The sequence below is a fragment of the Octopus bimaculoides genome, chromosome 4, assembly GCF_001194135.2.
Source record: "Octopus bimaculoides isolate UCB-OBI-ISO-001 chromosome 4, ASM119413v2, whole genome shotgun sequence".
Taxonomy (NCBI): Eukaryota; Metazoa; Mollusca; class Cephalopoda; order Octopoda; family Octopodidae; genus Octopus; species Octopus bimaculoides.
Window position 1 is genome coordinate 52,488,735 of NC_068984.1, and position 20,514 is coordinate 52,509,248.

A 20,514-nucleotide genomic window follows, 5' to 3' on the forward strand; every position below is an offset into this window, starting at 1 on the left:
GAGCGCGATCGTTTCCAACTTCGCCTTACTGGCACTCGTGCCGATGGATGCGAACAAAACATTGGACTGACTCCTGTGCAGGTGGCACGTAAAAAAACACCATTTGAGTGTGGCCGTTGCCAGTACCGCCAGACTGGCCCTTGTGCCGGTAGCACGTAAAAAGCACCCACTACACTCTTGGAGTGGTTGGCGTTAGGAAGGGCATCCAGCTGTAGAAACTCTGCCAAATCAGATTGGAGTCTGGTGTAGCCATCTGGTTCACCAGTTCCCACTCAAATCGTCCAACCCATGCTAGCATGGAAAGCGGACGTTAAATGATGATGATGATGAAGGCTTTGGTTGGCTCAAAGCTATAGTTGAAGACACTTGCCCAAGGTGTCACGCAGTGGGACTGAATCCGAAACCATGTGGTTCGTAAGCAAGCTACTTACCACACAGCCACTCCTACGACTATGTATATATTTATATACACACGTGTGTGCACATGCACACACACACACACACACATACACACACTGTGAGCTTCCACATAGTTTCTGTCTACCAAATTCACTTATAATTCATTGGTCAGCTCAGGGCTATAGTAAAGACATTTTTCCCCAAGATGCTGCACTGTGGGGCAATTCAAAACCAAATGGTTGCAAAGCAAGCTTCTTCACCTCACAGCCATGCCTACACCTAACCAAAATTCCTCCCTTACTTGGGAAAAGAAAGCAATGACGTATTAGCATTTATTTACTGCTTTCAAAAGAAAGCAGAAATAATTTTAAGTAATTAAGAATTAATCTTTCAAATTTTATTTACATGTTTAAGGGAAGAGAAGTCTGATCTTAGTCAGCAAGGACATAATTATAGACTTATTTTGGTCTATTAGACTTCTTCAGTATAGTATAAGCTAACATTGATCAATTGACAAAGATATTTACACATAGAAAAAGAATTATAATTTGCATTTTTTATTTTGATAAATAAAATGATCTAAGGGGAGTAATTCAAATGGGCCATTGACATAAATTAGTGATGTAGTAAATACCATGTGCAAAGACTTAATTAAAATTTTTCTGTTAGTTGGAGAAACTACCTTAAATTTGTATTTGTTATCACCTGTTGTTTTTTTTAAAATTGTAATTGTATCTTTGAAAAGAATGTATACTGAATGAATCTGCATAAATGAACAAGCCAAGTTGAAAACCAAAATCAACCTCAAATGTGACATGCCATTACTAGGGCATCTTGTGGTCATTCAATCTGTTAGAAATATCAGCCATATTGCTCTCAGATTAACTCCACTATGTTCAAAAAAGGACATATTGGATGATGTATCTCTTATCTTGTTTCAGTCATTGGACTGCAGCCATGCTGGATCACTACTTAAAATGTTGTCAAGTGGTTTAGGGAGACACACACACACAGAGGCTACTACATAGTTTCAATCTACTAAAACCACTCACAAGTCTTTGGTCAGCCTGGGGCTATAGTAGAAAACATCTGCCCAAGGTACCATGCAGCGAGACCACAAGCTATGCTTGTGCCTATATATTCACAAAACAAAAGTTGCATCTGGATAACTGGAATGTTTTTGATCATAAGTCTCCTCAGTCATGTCTGACCTGAGGCTAGACAACATTGAATAAAATTAGCTAAACATGTGACTATATGGTCACTTGGTCTGCTATAAATGACAGCCAAACCTCCCTCAAATCTTACCCCTACTGTCTTAGAAAAGAAGGACCCATAGGATAATATTGCTGTATGTGTACTGTTTGAATGAAAGATGGGATGGTTTCAGCTGAAATACCTTTCATTGTGGATCTGCTCAATACTATGTGACCTGAGGTGAAACAACAACAACATAAAAAAAATTGTCTTTTTTTTTTTTAAGGATGGTTTCATAGCAATGGTATTTCCTGCATTCAATGCCTTGCATTCAACGCATGCCTAAAATGTAAACAAATTGAAATTATAAATCAGATTTTAATATATTACGTGGGTGTGTGTGTGTCTTCTACTGCCATTTGACAACAGCTGTTGGTTTGTTTATGTCCCTGTAACTTAGCAGGCCAGTAAAAGAGACCAAAAAAATAAGTACTGGGGTCAATTCATTGAACTAAAAGTTCTTCATGGTGGTGCCCCAGCATGGCTGCAGTCTAATGAATGAAACATGTAAAAGATTATAAAAAAAAAAAAAAAAAATGTGCTGTATTAAGTCTCAGGAGTCATTACTGTTTCATAGTATTGTTCCATTGATATTTTGTGTGAATAGATAATGTTATAGGGGCTGAGTGAGTTGGAATATGCAGCGGACATAAATTATAAGCCTCAGATGCCTAAATGATCTTAAAGTTTTGGTTGAATAAACTGTGTGGAAAATGTGACAACAGGTGATTAAATTTTTTTTTAATATATTTTATGGTTTCATGTTATTGTTCCAGTGTGTTTACTGGTGTGAACAGATAAGATATAGAAAGCAAACAACAGACACGACCTGCATGCTTCAGATGCCTAAACAGTCTTAACACTTTTAATACTTTTATTTCATTGTGTAGGTAGTTGATATGTCTGGTATGTGTGCAGCCTGTTATAACATGGAAACCACCACTTTTTCTTAGATCTTTATAGCTTGTGTCAGAAACAGTATGCATCTTGGCAGAGCCAGCATGTCCATGATATGTATATATATATATATATATATATATATATATATATATATATCATTTAGTCAAATAATGAAAGGCAGTGCTCATGACCCCTCTCAGAGCCTTAGAGACTGGTTGGAGGAATTTATCCAAGCAGTAGTGTTAAGCTGGGTGATAGATCTTTAATCTTTTAATCTTTTACTTGTTTCAGTCATTTGACTGTGGCCATGCTGGAGCACCGCCTTTAGTCGAGCGAATCAACCCCAGGACTTATTCTTTGGAAGCCTAGTACTTATTCTATCGGTCTGTTTTGCTGAACCGCTAAGTTATGGGGACGTAAACACACCAACATCGGTTGTCAAGCGATGTTGGGGGACAAACACAGACACACAAACACACACACACACATATACATATATACGACGGGCTTCTTTCAGTTTCTGTCTACCAAATCCACTCACAAGGCTTTGGTCGGCCCAAGGCTATAGTAGAAGACACTTGCCCAAGGTGCCACGCAGTAGGACTGAACCCGGAACCATGTGGTTGGTAAGCAAGCTACTTACCACACAGCCACTCCTACGCCTAGTTCCTATATATTTAGTGTATTGGTGTAGTTGTATAGATTGTATAGATTTTCTGGAGTTAAGATTCTAGTTTGAGTTTTTGTTGCTATGCCCAAGAAGCTGTATGAAGAAATAATCAGTATGCTGTCAACAGAGAATGATGTATGGTTGCATTAGTAAAGTCGTTCGTGTGAGTGTGTAGAGGGTGGAGTTAGCGGAACAGAATCTTGTCATTCTTTTTCAGTAGTCATGGATCTTGGAGACTCTGTTGTTATATTAATTGTCAACACGTCTCAAGAAGTATTTAGCTAATTAAATAGGGTTACATAAACTTCTGAATCTGGAATTAAATCAAAGATTTTACTGGTATCTGTGATTGTTATTTAGTCCCATATCAATCCTGATCTAGCAGACTTGTAATCAAAAGAATTCTATCATTTTCGTGTATGTGTAAGGGACCCAGAATTACATTATCCAACTTGTTCGTTTACGCAATGTTGTGATATGATTTGAGAGAGATTTGAGTACTATTTCTAATAGGTCAGTAGACCATATAGAACAGCACTTCACAATCTTTTTTTTACTTGTGAACTCCTTTGATTACTATTTTACTTTAGTGGATCCCCATTGCCATTCAATGTCTAAAAACTAGTTTTAAGGAAACTTCTTTCAGAGTTCTTTTTCTGTTTTTCACACATTAACCTGTGTAGGTTGAACTATGAAAAACATTAGAGAAAGCAGTCTAGCTGTTTTTGCTATAAATATAGCTAAAGGAAATTTTTTTCATGGACCCTTAATATACTACTGTGCATCCCCAATTTTGTATTTTGCTTGTGTGGACCCCCAAAAAACTTATATAGAACCCCGTTTGAGAACCACTGAGGTAAAAGATTTCTCTTGTTGGGATTGCAGAAATTTGTTGTTAGAATGGTGATTGATTGTAAAGACAGGAAGTTTTTTAATAAACCTTTAGAAATTGTAAGGGTGTTGATAGAGGAGTGGTGATTTAATTGAATGTAATTTCAGTTGGATGTATTGTGATTAAGTTTGCCCTGGGAGTGGCACAAATCCAAGCTAGCTAAATGAGATGATGAGGGAGTGGTAGACTTTTAAGCATGTGATTGGTCAAGGTTGAGTTTTAGAGAGGTAGACAACTTGAAAAGTTGTTACAGTGACATAGAAGAAATAGGATTGGGAAGAGTATTGTAATTATAGAATGTATTCAAGGGAAAACAATAAGAAGTGAAAGGTTATAGATCAGACTGATGAATAATTTTTTAAAAATAAAAGTAAAAAAAAAACATAAATAAATTTCTAGTGTATTAGTGTTGTAAAAAAAAAAAGGGCTACTTGTGTCCTGCTTTCACATGCTACTGAGGTTACTATAAAATAAAATAAAGTACCAATCAAGTCCTAGGATCCATGGCAATGAGTAACCCATCTCCTTAAATCGAGAACCTTGTGCCTAAACCAGAGACTATTATTAAAAGGACTATATCTCTTCTCAATAAATTTGTACTAATTGTATTGTTAACAGGTTTGCTTCATAGCTGCATAGTTTGGAGTTCAATCCCACTACGCAAGGGTAAAAAGGTTGAGAAACACTGGTCTGCAGGCTTAATCTGTCAACCAATTTAACACCACTAGCTGGCCATGGGATGCCTTTGGCAGAGTTTACTCTGCCAAAGTATTCTCTCCAGATCTCGTCTGGAGGAAAGAATTGCAGGCATTGAGCTTTCACCTGTGTAACTTAAATAAAAAATAATAATAATAGCTGTAGTTTTTATTTGTTGCAATTGCAATAAATTATTTTAATCACAAGATATTTGTATTAGCCACAAGATTTTGCTTTCCAGACGGAACTGTATAAGGAAACCTTCTCTTTATATGCTACGGCTACACTGGGCTAAAAAAAGACATTTAACCCTTTAGCATTCACATTATTCTGCCAGAAGTAATTCTTATTTATTCACAGTTTTGAATTAATCATGCATTATCTCATAGCTTAGAAATTTTGATGCAGTAACTGTTAATTTTTAGAATGATGTTGTATGATCGGTGTGAGAGACATTTAACCAGTTTGAAAACAGGTAGAATATTTCGACTGGATATGGCTGGTTTTAAATGCTTAAGGGGTTATATCCTAGAAATAGTTAATTGCATTAATCATATAATTAATTACGTTAATCATAGCATCAAGGGTGATGTTTTGTTTTTTTGTTGCTTTTTTTGTAGGGAATATGTTTGTAGTCCAAAGTGCAAGCACAGTGCTCATGATTCTTGGTATGAGAAACTGAATATCTGCACTAAATAGTTACAATAGAATGGACTCTACTAAAGTTTAGATTATGATATTAAACTGGACAATGATTTTTGCTAAGAGCAAGGTGTAGGTGGCAGTACTGGAATTAAGGGAGGGATAAAAGTTGTGTTATGAAATATTACTGTTGCTAGAAACCAGATCTCTCTCACTGAGCCAAGGGTAGAGGATTTTACATAGGTATCATCATCATCATCATCGTCATTTAACATCCGCTTTCCATGCTAGCATAGGTTGGACGATTTGACTGAGGACTGGTGAAACCAGATGGCTACACCAGGCTCCAATCTGATTTGGCAGAGTTTCTACTGCTGGATGCCCTTCCTAACGTCAACCACTCAGAGAGTGTAGTGGGTGCTTTTACGTGCCACCGGCACGAAGGCCAGTTAGGCGGTACTGGCAACGGCCACGCTCAAAATGGTGTATTTCATGTGCCACCCGCACAAGAGCCAGTCCAGGGGCACTGGCAACGATCTCGCTCGAAAGTCCTTACACATGCCGCAGGCACAAGTGCCAGAAAGGTGTCGCTGGGCACAGATGCCATCACAATTTCGCTTTCGCTTGCTCCAATAAGTCTTCGCAAGCTGAGTTTCGTGTCCAATGAGGGAGATGACATTGGCATGGGTGTCAGTCGTCAAATTTAACTCGATTTCGATTTCACTTGCCTCAACAGGTCTTCGCAAGTGGAAGTTTAGTGTCCAATTTAACTCGATTTCAATAAGAATTATATAATATGTATGGATACTTCTGGACTGTACGTACACTAATTAGATAATTATAATCTACTGGATATGCAATGTTAATCTGTTAAAAAAGACTTGGATAGCAGAAACAACAGAGTACCTTAACAGTGTTTAGTTATGAACCTTTATGTTCTATGTTCAAATCTCACTGGAGTTGACAAAGAAAATAATTACCAGTGAGCTACTGGGTTTTGATTCAATTGACTATATACATTATTGCTCACAAAATATGTGGCCCTCTGCTAAATTTACTAATCAAGCACTGGGGTTCATTCAGCTGATTATATTTACTATTAAGAAATATGCAGTCCTCTGCTAAAATTACCAGTTAGGTACTAGATTTGATTCAACTGACTTTTATTTTACATTATTACTCACATTATTGTTGATGCTATTTTTGCAGCAAGAAATATGAGAAATTTTAACTATCATAATGCTAATTTCTCAGTTGTTTAACTCTAATTTACAAACTATTTCTGTCATATCAAAAAAATTACTATTTGTAAATCTCACAATGAGAGATATTCAGCAACAGTACTTTGGAGTAAAGATTATTTGCCAACATAACATGGCAGTCCTGGTTTAGGACGAATATTGCTGTAATTTAGCCCCAGGAGACATCATCACCAGCTGGCTATACGCCATGATCTGTGTCCTTATATTTTTGAACAAGGGAATCTAGCACCCCCACTCAGCTCAAAACAATATCTGTGTATTGCGATTTTCGGGTTATTTCCCTTCTGAGCTGATGAAGGGAAATAACCTGGAAATCGCAATACACAGGTATTGTTTTGAGCTGAGTGGGGGTGCTAGATTCCCTTGTTCAAAAATATAAGGACACAGATCATGGCGTTTAACCAGCTGGAGACAGTGTCTCCTGGGGCTAAATTACAGCAACATTCGTCCTAAACCAGGACTGCCATGTTATGTTGGCAAATAATCTTAACTCCTATTTCTGTCATGATTTACTACTTATCAACAGGCTGTCTAATGTGTCATAACTTGTTGTCATCCCCCAGATAAGTAGCTCTCCGTTTACAGAAATACTGTGTTATATAGAGTTGATAGGTTAATAGTTCAACTTTTTTTTATGTGTCTATTAAAAGCTTTTTTACTTCAGTTTCTCAATTAAGTAATTTTCTGTATTTTTATAATATCTTTTCTTTTTTTTATTTGCAGCTCCTTTTTTAAAAGCTGATTTGTCAGCTCATGTTACATGCAAAAAGGATATAGATAATAGCTTTCCATATTCAGAAACGTAAGTGATGTTTTTGAAAATATAAATTTATGATTTAAAATTTGTTGTTATGATTTACATCCTTAGTCATTAGATCCTCGTCAATTATGAACTCTAAATGGTTAGATCTCAATTATCTGAAGGAGACAGGAAGGGAGTATTCATTTTGGATAACTGGCATGATCATATACAAAAACAAGACATTCAACATAATTACATAAAGTGTCTCTTTACAGAGTTCCTATCATTGAATTGATAAAATGTATACTTACATTAGACATTACTTAAAAATTCATGTTACAAATAAATTACCATTCTCTGCTTAAATAAAAAATATGGAATTGAAGATTCAAGGCAGCATGGTTGAATGCATTTGTATCTGCATGCATGCATTCATGCAAGATGCATGCATGCATGCATTCATTTGTATCTGCATGCAAGAATGCATTTGTATCTGCATAAGTTCATAGATTTTGGCACTGCTTGGTTTTATGTAAATAATTCTTTGGGGTAGAAGTTGGTCATTGTTGCTTGAGGTAGTTTTGCCCCTTAAAATAACCGAGATCAAAGTGGTAGAGTGACCAATATGCAGGACTTTTATAATGATTATAAACTAAAGATGGGATCATCACACAACTGTAAAACCTCTTTATATAACAATTAGCTTATAACAGAGTATGAAAATATTGGTTTTAAATTTTGGCACAAGGCTGGCAATTTCAGGAGAGGGGCTGAGTCAGTTACATCAACCCCAGTGCTCAACTGGTACTTATTTTATTGACCCTGAGAGGATGAAAGGCAAAGTTGACTTAGGTGGAATTTGAACTCATAACATAAAGACAGACAAAATACTGTTAAGCATTTTGCCTGGGACGCTAACAATTCTTCCAGCTCCAGCTCACTGCATTACTGTTTCAAATTTTGGTACAAGGTCAGCAATTTTGGGTGAGGGGCTAAGTCGATTACATTGACCCCAGTACTCAACTGGTACTTATTTTAGCAATCCCAAAAGAATGACAGGCAAAGTTGGCCTTGGCAGTATTTGAACTCAGAATATAAAGACAGACAAAATGCTGCTGAGCCTTTTTCCCAGTGTGCTAACAATTCTGCCACCTTGCTGCCTTCAGAGTATAAAAATATTTGCAGTCATTCACTGTCTTGTCAGCACCCATCCCCCTCTAGATAGCAATAGTAATGACCACATTCATTAGGGACTGTAAACATTACTTCAATATAGCATAGCTGTCTTATTCAACTTTTCTCTATTTGCTCATAGTCATTCCTCCTTTTCACTCATCTCTTTTCCTTGACATACCAACTGGACAATATCAAGTTGAACTACCATATCATACTTAGAGTCAAACCTCTGTTACTTCAACAATGGATAATCTGAAATTAAGATAATTGACCTTTTACCCTTCAGATTTCTCTGTCAAATGTAAGGTAAGGGTGAGAGACCAGATATAGCCAGTTTGAACATAAAACTGGTAGAATATTTTGGCCTGATATAGCCAGTTTAAATGCTAAAGGATTAATATCTCAAGCTACTGTGAACATTTAGTTGAGTTTAGATTACTCTGTGTAATTCCAAACTCAGGGATAATTTCCGTAATTTGAATTTGTCATTAATTATTGTAAACAAAATACAAAATGGTGGTGCCATTATTACTGTCAAGATTGGGTTACATGGTGTAGCTAACTAAATGTTCATGGAAACTTAAGATATTGTTCAGATAACAGGTCTGGTATGGTAGTTCAAGTCAATATTGTCCAGTTGGTGAGTCAAGGAAAAGGGTTGAATAAAAGGGAGGAATGGCTTACAGCCAAAGGAAAGAAGTTGAATGAGACTGCTATATTGAAGAATGTTTGTAAACCTTGATAACTGGTTATTAGTGTTGCTAGCTGGAAGAGGTGAGCAAATACTAACAAAACTGTATCAGGCTGTCAATATTTTTATACTCTGTTATCAGTTTATTGCTTGGTCACTACGGCATTTATGTTAATCAAACTGTGTCAACAAAGAAGGCCTACCACTATAATTGGTGCAGTGTGTATGCTCCAGCCTGCTCAAATGGTACAGTATAATCTTCCACTTGACATACAGCATATTTCTAAATATGGTGCAGTGTTCAGTGAAATGAGAAATTTATCTTGTTATATTTTATTTTCAAATCATATTTTGTTTTTCATTTTCCAACCAATATCATCATAATTTTAGTCCTCATAGGTAGCAGAAGAGTTTTAGTATGTAGATTTTATAATGCCTGGATAAGCACATCTTCTTCAGTCATATGGCTTTACAGCCACTCTATTGTGAGGGCTTCTGAGGTGGGGGACTGTATTAAAATTAACCTCAAACAGCTGAGTATGTAGCTGTAGTTTTAAGATACATCTTTTGGATGCTCTGGGATGCATTGTCAGTGATGTTTTCAGAGTCTCAGAGAATTTCAGGTCTTCCAACATCAGACCCCTCATCTAGTTGATTCAACCAGAGTTGATCAAGTCCCAGCTTGCATCCCTATAACAGCAAACCACTGATCTTTATCCAAGCTACTTCATGGCCTTCACTACAGCTTCAGTGACAGAATTTATAGCCCTCCTCTTAGTAACCAACTATCATTGACTTTGTCACTATAGAATCTTTGATACATAATTCTTTGCTGAACCAAGGATCTCGTCCTTGGTTTGCATCAGAATGAAGCAGGATTATAATGGCAAAGGGTGCTGGCCAGCTTTATTTAACCAAATCACCATCTCTCTTACCTACATAAGAAAAAGATCTCTTCAGTGAACATATAATCCATAATCTCAAAATGTTAGATTCAGTCAGTATGTTCACAGCCTCTAGTTTTGTCTTTCAAGCACATACATCCCATCATAAATTTATAAAAACCTGTAGCAGTGCTGTGGTTGAGTATAACTCTAATATTCACCTTATTCACACATGCTCTAATATTTAAACTAATAACCCCCACAAAAAATGCTGACAAAAATTTCCTGAATTAACTACCGGCACTGGTGTACCATTATCACTAGATTTTCTGTGGCACAAATTTTGTCATTGACTACCAATCAATGTTTTTGATAGATTTCCAATGCTTTCTCAAGTAAAATTCAGTCTTTTTGTTTTGGTTTTTTTGGGGACCATTTTTTTAACTTCTAAAAAAATGGTATGCAGTTATTCTTAATGTCTTGTGTGAAATTTGTTCCTTGATATTCTGATTGTCTTTGTTGGGTTTAGAACAATTTTTTCTCAATGTTAAACAACAAAAATAGCGGATTGGCAGAATTGTTAAATTCTTAGGTCAGTTTAATTAACTTCACTCTAATCTCAAATTTATGGCCATGCATCATTGTTAAAAAATCATTATATAAGAAATCAGTGATCTGTGGAGTGATAGAAAAGGCAGGGTCAAGCTAACTATTTTGCCATATTTAGCTTTATCCTTCCATGTTCTGAGTTCAAGATCCAATGTGGTTAATTTTGATGTATTTCTCTAGAGTTGATAAAAGAAATAACAGTGAATTCAACTCTTTTTCCCTATTAATTTGTGGCCTTATTACCAATGAAGGCTTGTCCTTTATAGAATAAGTCTAGATACCTCACAAATTTATTCTATTAATAAACATGTATGTTTCACAGAAGATAATTAAAATTTAAACTACAGCAATCTTTGTTTTGACAACAATCATTTTTCAGAGTCTCTGAAATTGGTTGGGGATGGACTGTTAAATAAAGGCGACAAATGTAATAACAAAATATGATGGTTGCAACTAGAATGCTTTTGATCATAAGTCTGTGTAATCAAATCTGACTGGGAAGTTAAACAACAGTCAATGATACAGCAACACACCCATTACTGACCTCAATCTTAATCACCCCTTCTCTCTCTCTGACTGAATAACTTCTGTTGCTCTGTCAATGATACAGCAACACACCCATTACTGTCACACTCTAACCTTTCATCATCTGATGTACAAGATCACCTCCAATGCTACGTCCCCTCTCAAAGGATCTTTGTCTTGTTGATCCTACCAGTGTTGGTACCTCATAAAAAGCATCCACTGCACACTGTAAAGTGGTTGGCATTTGAAAAAGCATCCAACTGTAAAAAAAAACATGCCAAAACTGACCTCACCTGTGCTGGTGCCACATAAAAAGCACTCAGTCCACTCTGCAGGTTGGTTAGTGTTAGGAAGGGCATCCAGCCATAAAAACCATGCCAAAACAGACAGTGAACCCTGGTGCAGTCTTTTGCTCCTACGAAACCTTGCAACCCATGCCGGCATGGAAAGTGGACATGGTGATGTTAATGATGATGATGAGTTGCTAGTATGTTGGAGATAAGTGATTTTAAAAACCCACACAATCCATTTTGACATTAAAAATGCCCCCCACCCCCCAAAAAAGGTTACAATTTTCTTTAAGAATAGGAAGATAAATGTTTGTGATTGTGAAAAAACAATATTTATTCATATTAAGATATAATTTGTTTAGTAACTAACAGAAAACTATTTTTGAAGTCTATCAATTCTGTTAAAATTTGGCTACTGTTTCAACATAGAAAAACTGTATAATTCTCAGATATTCCTGTAGAATCAGTGATAAATATTCTTTGAAAAAGAAGAAATAAACAGACCAAAACTTTTTCACTATTCCAATTCGAATTTGTTGAAAAAATAAAATTGGAATGTGGTTTATTTATATAATCTAAACTGACAATTATTTTAGCCTAGGATAAAATTAAGATTCCAATGAAAAACAGGTTCAAATAATTATGAAAACAAAAGTTCTGTTAACAAAATAAAAGGAAGGGCTAGATAGTTCTTCACAATTTTGTACATCTAATATCATTTACATTAAAATTTGAATAAAAATTTACAAAAGTATGAATTAACAAAGTAATGAATGTCTGAAACCAGCTGACTGTAGCTTATGAACTTAAGCAAATATAAGACACAGTACTTGTTAGATTAACACTTTAGCATTCATTTTACTTTGTCAAATGTAATGCTTATGTATTCACATCATTTAAAATTAATCATGCATTATTTCATAGCTTTGAGATTCCAATGATGTGATTGTTGATGTTTAAAATGGCACTGTACAGTAGGTGTGAAAGGCCAGATAGGACCATTTGGAGATAAAACAGGCAGAATATTTTGGCCAGATATGGCCAATTTAATTTAAAAGGGTTAAATGGGGGGCAGAATGAATGTCCAGCCATAAAAGAAAACACCACTTTCAAAAGTCAGAATTTGACAACTAAGACACAGATGTTTGAACATTGGCAATTTGGTAATGCTGACTGGACATTGAACTTGTTTTGCTGACTGCTCTTTGATACTGGAAAACACACACAGAAATACACACACACACACACACACACACACACAGAAATATACACATACAGTAAGTGAGACATTACAATTTATTAATTGAACACAACTGACCAAAAACACTTTCCCTTCTCCTTGTACACATAAGGAGAAATATATTCACTCACATAAACAAGAGAGACATAAAAACATCTGGTGTCAAAATAAGTCTGCTTCAAATCAACACCAGACAGGTGGCACCAAACAGATGCACCAACCCTTTAAAGGATACCAGCATTCCAGAGTAGATCTACAAGAAAAGTGAAAAAATATTAAGAGTAAAGCATGAAAAACACGTTAAATGTTGATGATAATGAAATTTAGTTTCAGTTTCTTGTTGGTTAACCACCAGATCAGTCTTGATTCAGTAGACTTATGATCAAAGACATTCCAATTATGACAACCCATTTTTCCTGTTAGGTGGGGGTCTCTCCTTATCAGATAACATACCTTAGTCCAGAATTTCTTAACTGAGGTCCATATAAGATTTTGTTGTTAAAATTTATGTGTAATAATCTGGTTATATTTATACAGCACACAAAATATTTTAACAATTTTTTTTAAAATACAATTTCTAATATTATCGATAATAATAATAAAGGGTAAAATTAATTAATTGATAATTAATAATTTTACCAAGTAGTTTGGTATGTTAAAAGAACCATTATCGGTAAACTTATACAAAAGTTTTATAATTATAATTAGGGTTCAGCAAAATTGCTTCACCACATACCGAAATTTAGAAATAGCAGTTAAAATACTATTCCACTACCATAAGATATCTCCCAGACAGAAATATTCCCAACTCACGCAGGCAAAGAGAATAAATAACGAATCCACCCGGCTTTGATCAACTATATATGTGTTTCTGGATTAAAGAGATGTAAAATATCATTTTTACTCACTTATTTCCGTCTTCAGTATAGTATTTCAATTATAAATTTGACAGTACTAATAATTAAAATATGTATTCAACCAAGCGCCATCGAACAGCTCATATCCAAAAACCAGCACTTTCGAATTTATATAGACAAGTGAGAACTCACATTCTTCCCCAATCACCCACGTGTGCTATGAGTAATCCCGCAGAAACTGCAGTTTACTATCAAGGAGTGAATTATATTATCATATATATTATCATATCATTATCATATATGATAATATAATTCACTCCCTGATAGTAAACTGCAGTTTCTGCAGGATTACTCATAGCACACATGGGTGATTGGGGAAGAATGCAAGTTCTCACCTGTCTATATAAATTCGGAAGTACTGGTTTTTGGATATGAGCTGTTCGATGGCGCTTGGTCGAATACATATTTTAATTATTAGTACTGTCAAATTCATAATTGAAATACTATACTCAAGACGGAAATAAGTGAGTAAAAATGATATTTTACATCTCTTTAATCCAGAAACGTGTATATAGTTGATCAAAGCCGGGTGGATTTGTTACTTCTTCTCTTTGCCAAGGTGAGTTGTGAGTATTGCTGTCTGGGAGATATCTTATGGTAGTGGAATAGTATTTTAACTGCTATTTCTAAATTTTGGTATGTGGTGAAGCAATTTTGCTGAACCCTAATTGTAATTATGCTTATAATTATAAAATTTTTGTACAATTTCTAATATTTAAGTATAAAAATATAATGGGATTTCTTAAACATCAAATAGCTATGAGGGTCCACATGAGTGAAATAGGAATCAAAGGGGTTCATAGGCAAAAAATGGTTGAGAACCTCTGCCTAAGGACGCCACAGTATAACTTTTAACTGAAAACTAGTTAAATTTATGGTTTAAAGAGATTAGATATCTTTTGAATTGCTACGTAATGGAAGGATGAATGTGAGATTGTCATTAGAGTAAAAGTTTGTGTTCAAAAGATTGGACTTTTGTATAGAAAATGAAAAGGAAAATTGGTCTTCTAAAAGGGAAATAAACAAAATAAATATTTTACCATTTTCTAACATGTTTCAGGTTTCCACTCTTCATTAGATTTGTACTCACAAGCATTTCAATTTCTCTAGTGTGTAAATTGTTTACTATTTTTACTTGTGTGTGTGTTAGTCAGAAGAGAAGGGCATTGATCATGACCTTCTTAGGCCAAGGTGCTTGATATGCAGTTGATTTTATTTCGTGGTTCAGATACATTTCAATAAATATTTAACCATTCACTGAAAATTATCTATTCTTTGTAGAAATAATACAAAAGAAACTGTTTCATACAAGCCTCCTCAACCTTCTACTTCTCAAGAAACTCCATCAACGCCCAAGACATCTACTCCAAAGCCATCAGGGTCTCAAAATTTTAAGAATTTTGTTCCCAAATGGTTCAAACTGGGTAAGTTTTCATGTATGAAATTTCAAGCATTTGTCATTTTCTAGAATGTGCATATATAGCAACAAGTCCAGTGTTAAGTAGATACTATCTGAACTTTCCTGTAGCAAGTGACATAAAACAAAAGTAAAACACCTAGTGTTTTGTGTTTATTATTTAGCTTTCATTTCACTTTCATTGCTAATATCTTTTAGAAAAGGCTCTTATAGCTGAATCACTACCAGAACTAGAGAAGTTCCAGGTATGGAAGCAAGATCTGGAATCGAAGGGCCTTAGAATTAACTGAGCAAAAACCCAAGTCTTTTAGTAAGTAGGAAGGCAGACAAATCACAAATCCCTTCTTGATCTGTAGAAAAGGCGTAGGTAGAAACTCCATAAGATGCACCTGATGTAAGGTTTGGGCACATAAAAGGTGCAGCAATATCAGAGGAAGGTTAACAGGGAAAATAGCTTTCGTATGTGGAAGATGCACAGATACAATAAACACCAAAAATGTATAGAAAATAAACTCCATCAACTGTCAGCAGGTAAGCTAGAGGTAGTAGACAGCTTCCATTATCTAGGTGACCAAGTTAGTAGCAGAGGTGGATGCTCCAAGAGCGTAGCTGTGAGAATAAGATTAGGCTAGGCAAAGTTCAGAGAGCTCCTACCTCTGCTGGCAACAAAGGGCCTCTCTCTGAGTGAAAGGCAGATTGTATGGTGCATGCCTGTGTGCGAACAGCTATACTACATGGCAGTGAAACATGAGCTGTGACAGCTGAGGACATGCATAGGCTTGAAAGAAATAAAGCCAGTATGCTTTGCAGATGTGCAATGTCAGTGTGCATGTTTGACAGAGTGTAAGCATCTTGAGAGAAAAGTTAGGCATAAGAGGCATCAGATGTGGTGTGCAAGAGAGACAACTGTGCTGATATGGTCACATGATGTGTATGGATGTGGACAGCTGTGTAAAGAAGTGCCAATCTCTAACCATAGAAGGAACCTGTAGTAGAGGTAGGCCCAGGAAGACATAAGACGAGGTGGTGAAGAACGATCTTTGAACTTTGGGCAATGACTAGTGACTGAGACCTTTGGCAATATGCTGTGCTTGAGAAGACCCATCAAGCCAAGTGAAATTGTAGTCGTGGCTGATGCTGATGTCATGTAACTGGTACCCATGCCAGTGGCACATAAAAAGCTCTTTTCAAGCAATGGGCTTCACAGAGGCAAAGTGGCTGAGCTGCTTTTGAATGTTGGGCTTCATGGAGACAATGACAGAGACTTTTGGCATTATGTCATGCTTGAGAAGAAGACCCATCAAACCGAGAAAAACTGCAGTCATGGCAGATAACGGTGTCACACAGATGGCATGTAAAAGTACCCATTACACTTTCAGAGTGGTTGGCATTAGGAAGAGCATGCAGCCATAGAAACCATGCCAAATAAGAATGGAGTCTGGTGCAGCCTTCCAGCTTACCAACCCTGGTCAAACCATCCAGCCCATGCCAGCATAGACAACAGACGTTAAATGATGGTCTTTTAGAAAAGGTATAAACATCACAACAGTTTATCCTCTTTAGATTGTAAATATGTAATAAAATAATTCTTGAAATACTTATTATAATTCTTGTATAGTTCTGTGGGCCCTGATAAAGTCAGATCTATAACTTTTCAAGAGGAATGTACGTATGGTTTTGACATGGTATTTCCATCTTTCCTATTGAATAATAGAAATTTGGCTTCACTGTATTTTTTTTAACAAGGATATCATTGCATCATGAATTTCTGACAGCCCATCATGAAAACAAGATATCTCTTTCTACATTACCTGGCATGCATTTCTTATCTCTGAAATTGCAGCCAGGTCTCTTGCCAAGAGGATTGTTATTGATTTTGTAGAATCCTACTACTTGCAGCTCTCACCAAAAAAAGGTTCTATAAAGTAATTCTCCAGCTGATCAAGCCACTGCATTTGCTGCCTATCTTACTTCCAACTCTATAGTCAGTAAAATCCCTTTCCTAATTCTTATCTTTTAGACCACTTCCTTCAACACCACATGTACATAATCATCAAGTGTGAATTCTCATTTGATCATTTCAACCTTCTAACATTGTGCTTCCCATTAACCTCTAACAATACATCCCAGTGACCTGTCTACCAAATTCTTTTCAGTTTTGAAGGATAGATCCTGTTCTACAGAAAGGCATGGCTGTGTGGTAAGAAGTTTGCTTCCCAACCACATGGTTCTGGGTTCAGTCCTTCTGTGTGGCACCTTGGGCAAGTGTCTTCTACTATAGACTCAGACTAACCAGTCTTGAGAGTGGATTTTTTAAGACGGAAACTGAAAGAAGCCCATCATATATATATATATATATATATATATATATTGTGATGGTTTGTTGCTAACTTAATGTGGCAGTCCCAGGAAAGGGAAGACTGCTACTGCTATTTAGCCCCAAGAAACACCATTTCTAGTTGGCTATGTGACATAAGCATTCTGTGTCCTTAAGTTTTCAAACTGGAAATAAACACTTCCAGCCAACAAAGCCAGCATCCAGAGACTAGTTTCAGGGTAGTTGCCTTTCATCAGTCTGGAGTAGCTTGGCTTTGCGAGCTGTCGGTGCTAAATCGCTGCTGAAAACATTGAATTTCATGTGAAATAAATTCACTGATCTACAAAATTAGAAATATTGCATTTCTAAATCTCTCAGAGAGAGTTATACAGTAGCAGCACGATAAAGTGATGCTTTGTTGCCAACTTAATGTGGCAGTCCCAGGAAAGAGAAGAACACTACTACTATTTAGCCCCAAGAAACACTGTTTCTAATTGGCTACGTGACACAAGCATTCTGTGTCCTTAGGTTTTCAAACATCCTACAAATGCTTGACTTTACAATCTATGTCTATAACATTGCGTATTTCATCTTCAAATTAGGCTTCCATTTCAGGACTAGAAAATACTTCAGGTCTGATCAATAGTTCACCTCTACCATATTAGAATCCTGTTCACATGTTTGAAGCTAGCACTAATACTTCACACACAGACATCCAAAACAAAAAGGCATTTTGAATGATTGGCAAAGATTTTCTAATATACTTGATACTTTAACTCACAGAAATACTGTTTCTTCTCTCTTTCTGATCTCTCCATTGCAATAACCTCTGCTCTTCTAAACTAACAAGCAACCTACCCTCTCCGTTCAAACCCACCCAACTCATCTTGCTCTTCTTTCATCAAAAAACAACCTAGATAATGTGGTCCTACATACCCCTAAAGACACAATATACTCAATGTTAGAATGCCTTTGATCATAAACTGCTTGATTTCAGTTGGCCTGGGGTTCAACAAAACCAGCAACCAGCTACAACTTTTTGATAACTTTATTAATGGTGAAAGGATGAAAAATTATGTTGACTTGAAGTACAATTTAGTCTCATAGCCATATACTGCCAAAATGTTCATCAATTATAGACTAAGTGAGCAAACAGTTTTCCTTGTTGCCTTAAATGGAACAGAATAAATAATTGAGAATTTCTCCAGCCTATGAGAGGAGTAGAGCTGTTTCTGATAAAATTAGATACAAACTTGAGCAGTTTAAAATTTTGGATGAAAATCAGGATAAAATAAACTATTGAAAACACTGAACAATGGGAGCAGTGTGATTTCTGAAAATGATTAAGTGAATAACAATTTAAGATAAGAATCTGAATAGTATTTATAATTTGACCTTTAATATTAAGTTTTAATTTTTTTATTTTTACTCTTCCAGGTCAAAAATAACACAGCTTCCAGCAAAAATGGTTGAAACTAATTAGAAAATATCTTACTGACAAGTTGAGATATTTTCATTTCTATTTTATGAATTAAATTGTTACATAAGTCTTACCAACCAAGTTGGTTTTGTAATGGTATTTCTTTATTATTATTATTATTATTATTATTATTATTACACAGGGTGAGTTTTAGTTACTTTTTTTTTTCTGAAGTTCTTAAGGCTCTTCTATAATTATTATACATGTTTCTACTGCTTTAATGAACAGAAATAACTGTACACTGAGTAAAATAATTTTTGCTTTCTTTGTTGATATTCAGTTAAGCTCAGACGTTTTAGCCCAGAAATAAGCTTCTATTTATGGACTAAAATTGCTGGCATTTTACAAAAATAGAAATAAAAAATAAACTGTTAATGAATTATGTTCATGATAACAAAAGAAGCAAGTGATAATTATTGCAGATACCAAAGACTTTTCTCAAATATAGTGTTTCCAGCTCTAGAAATAGAACCTTGTGATACTTTACATAACTACTTGCATAACATAGAATGAATATTCTATTCACATCCCATACTATTTATATGCATACACACACGGCAGAAGCTGCTTATTGTAATAACTTTTTTGATAACATGAAGCAAATAAAGAATTTGACATCAAGTTCAATAGGAAAATGCTTAATAACGTTATTCATGATAGTTTGAGATCCAGCAATTTTAACAAAAAAACAGTTAAGATAATTTGTACTTTATAATATGCAACTTCCAGTGAAAATATTACTTAGATATATGTATTATACTTAATCATTGACACTTAATTAAGATAGCATATATATATATATATATATATATATATATATATATATATATATACCAATACAAATACAACTGTTTGATTTTTTTCCCATCATGTTATTTTTGTGAGATTTTAATTAATGTATTTCTATTTTCCTGTCATAAATAAATGAATGGATACATGCTATGTTTTTTAATAGTGTATAAACTGAAATAAAATATTTCAATGGGACTTCAAGACTGTGAAGTGTTTGATTAATTGTATTCTACAAAAATTATAAAGAATTTATCCTTGAATATAAATAAGTTAATCTTTCAGTGAAAATATATATCATCATCATTTAACATCTATTTTCCATGCTGACATGTGAATGTTTATATATATAAATATATATACATTGTATATATATATAAATACCCTCACATACACTCACATACAGATATCATCATCATCGTTTAACGTCCGCTTTCCATGCTAGCATGGGTTGGATGATTTGACTGAGGACTGGTGAACCAGATGGCTATACTAGGCTCTAATCTGATTTGGCAGAGTTTCTACAGTTGGATGCCCTTCCTAACGCCAACCACTATATATATATATATACTAGCAGAGGCACCCGGCGTTGCTCGGGAATGAAATTCTTGCTTATGTACTTGAAGAAAAAAAGGCAAAATATGCTGTATAGAAATTTGAGAGGACATTCTGTAGATGGACTCTCAGATGAATGATGGCTGGGCGCCTCATGAATGGGG

At 35.3% G+C, this 20,514-nt stretch overlaps 1 protein-coding gene across 3 annotated transcripts in view; it reads left to right on the forward strand.

Moving 5' to 3' along the window:
• The window catches only part of LOC106871830 (tether containing UBX domain for GLUT4), a 145,983-nt gene extending 125,984 nt beyond the window's left edge, over positions 1 to 19,999 (forward strand). For all 3 annotated transcript variants that reach the window (XM_052967059.1, XM_014918544.2, XM_014918543.2), the window contains exons 17-19: positions 7,442 to 7,520; positions 15,074 to 15,216; positions 18,964 to 19,999. In XM_052967059.1, coding sequence (XP_052823019.1) covers positions 7,442 to 7,520; positions 15,074 to 15,216; positions 18,964 to 18,974 — 233 coding nt within the window. In that variant the 3' untranslated portion in view covers positions 18,975 to 19,999. The remainder of the gene's footprint in view (positions 1 to 7,441; positions 7,521 to 15,073; positions 15,217 to 18,963) is intronic.
• Positions 20,000 to 20,514: the final 515 nt, after the last annotated feature.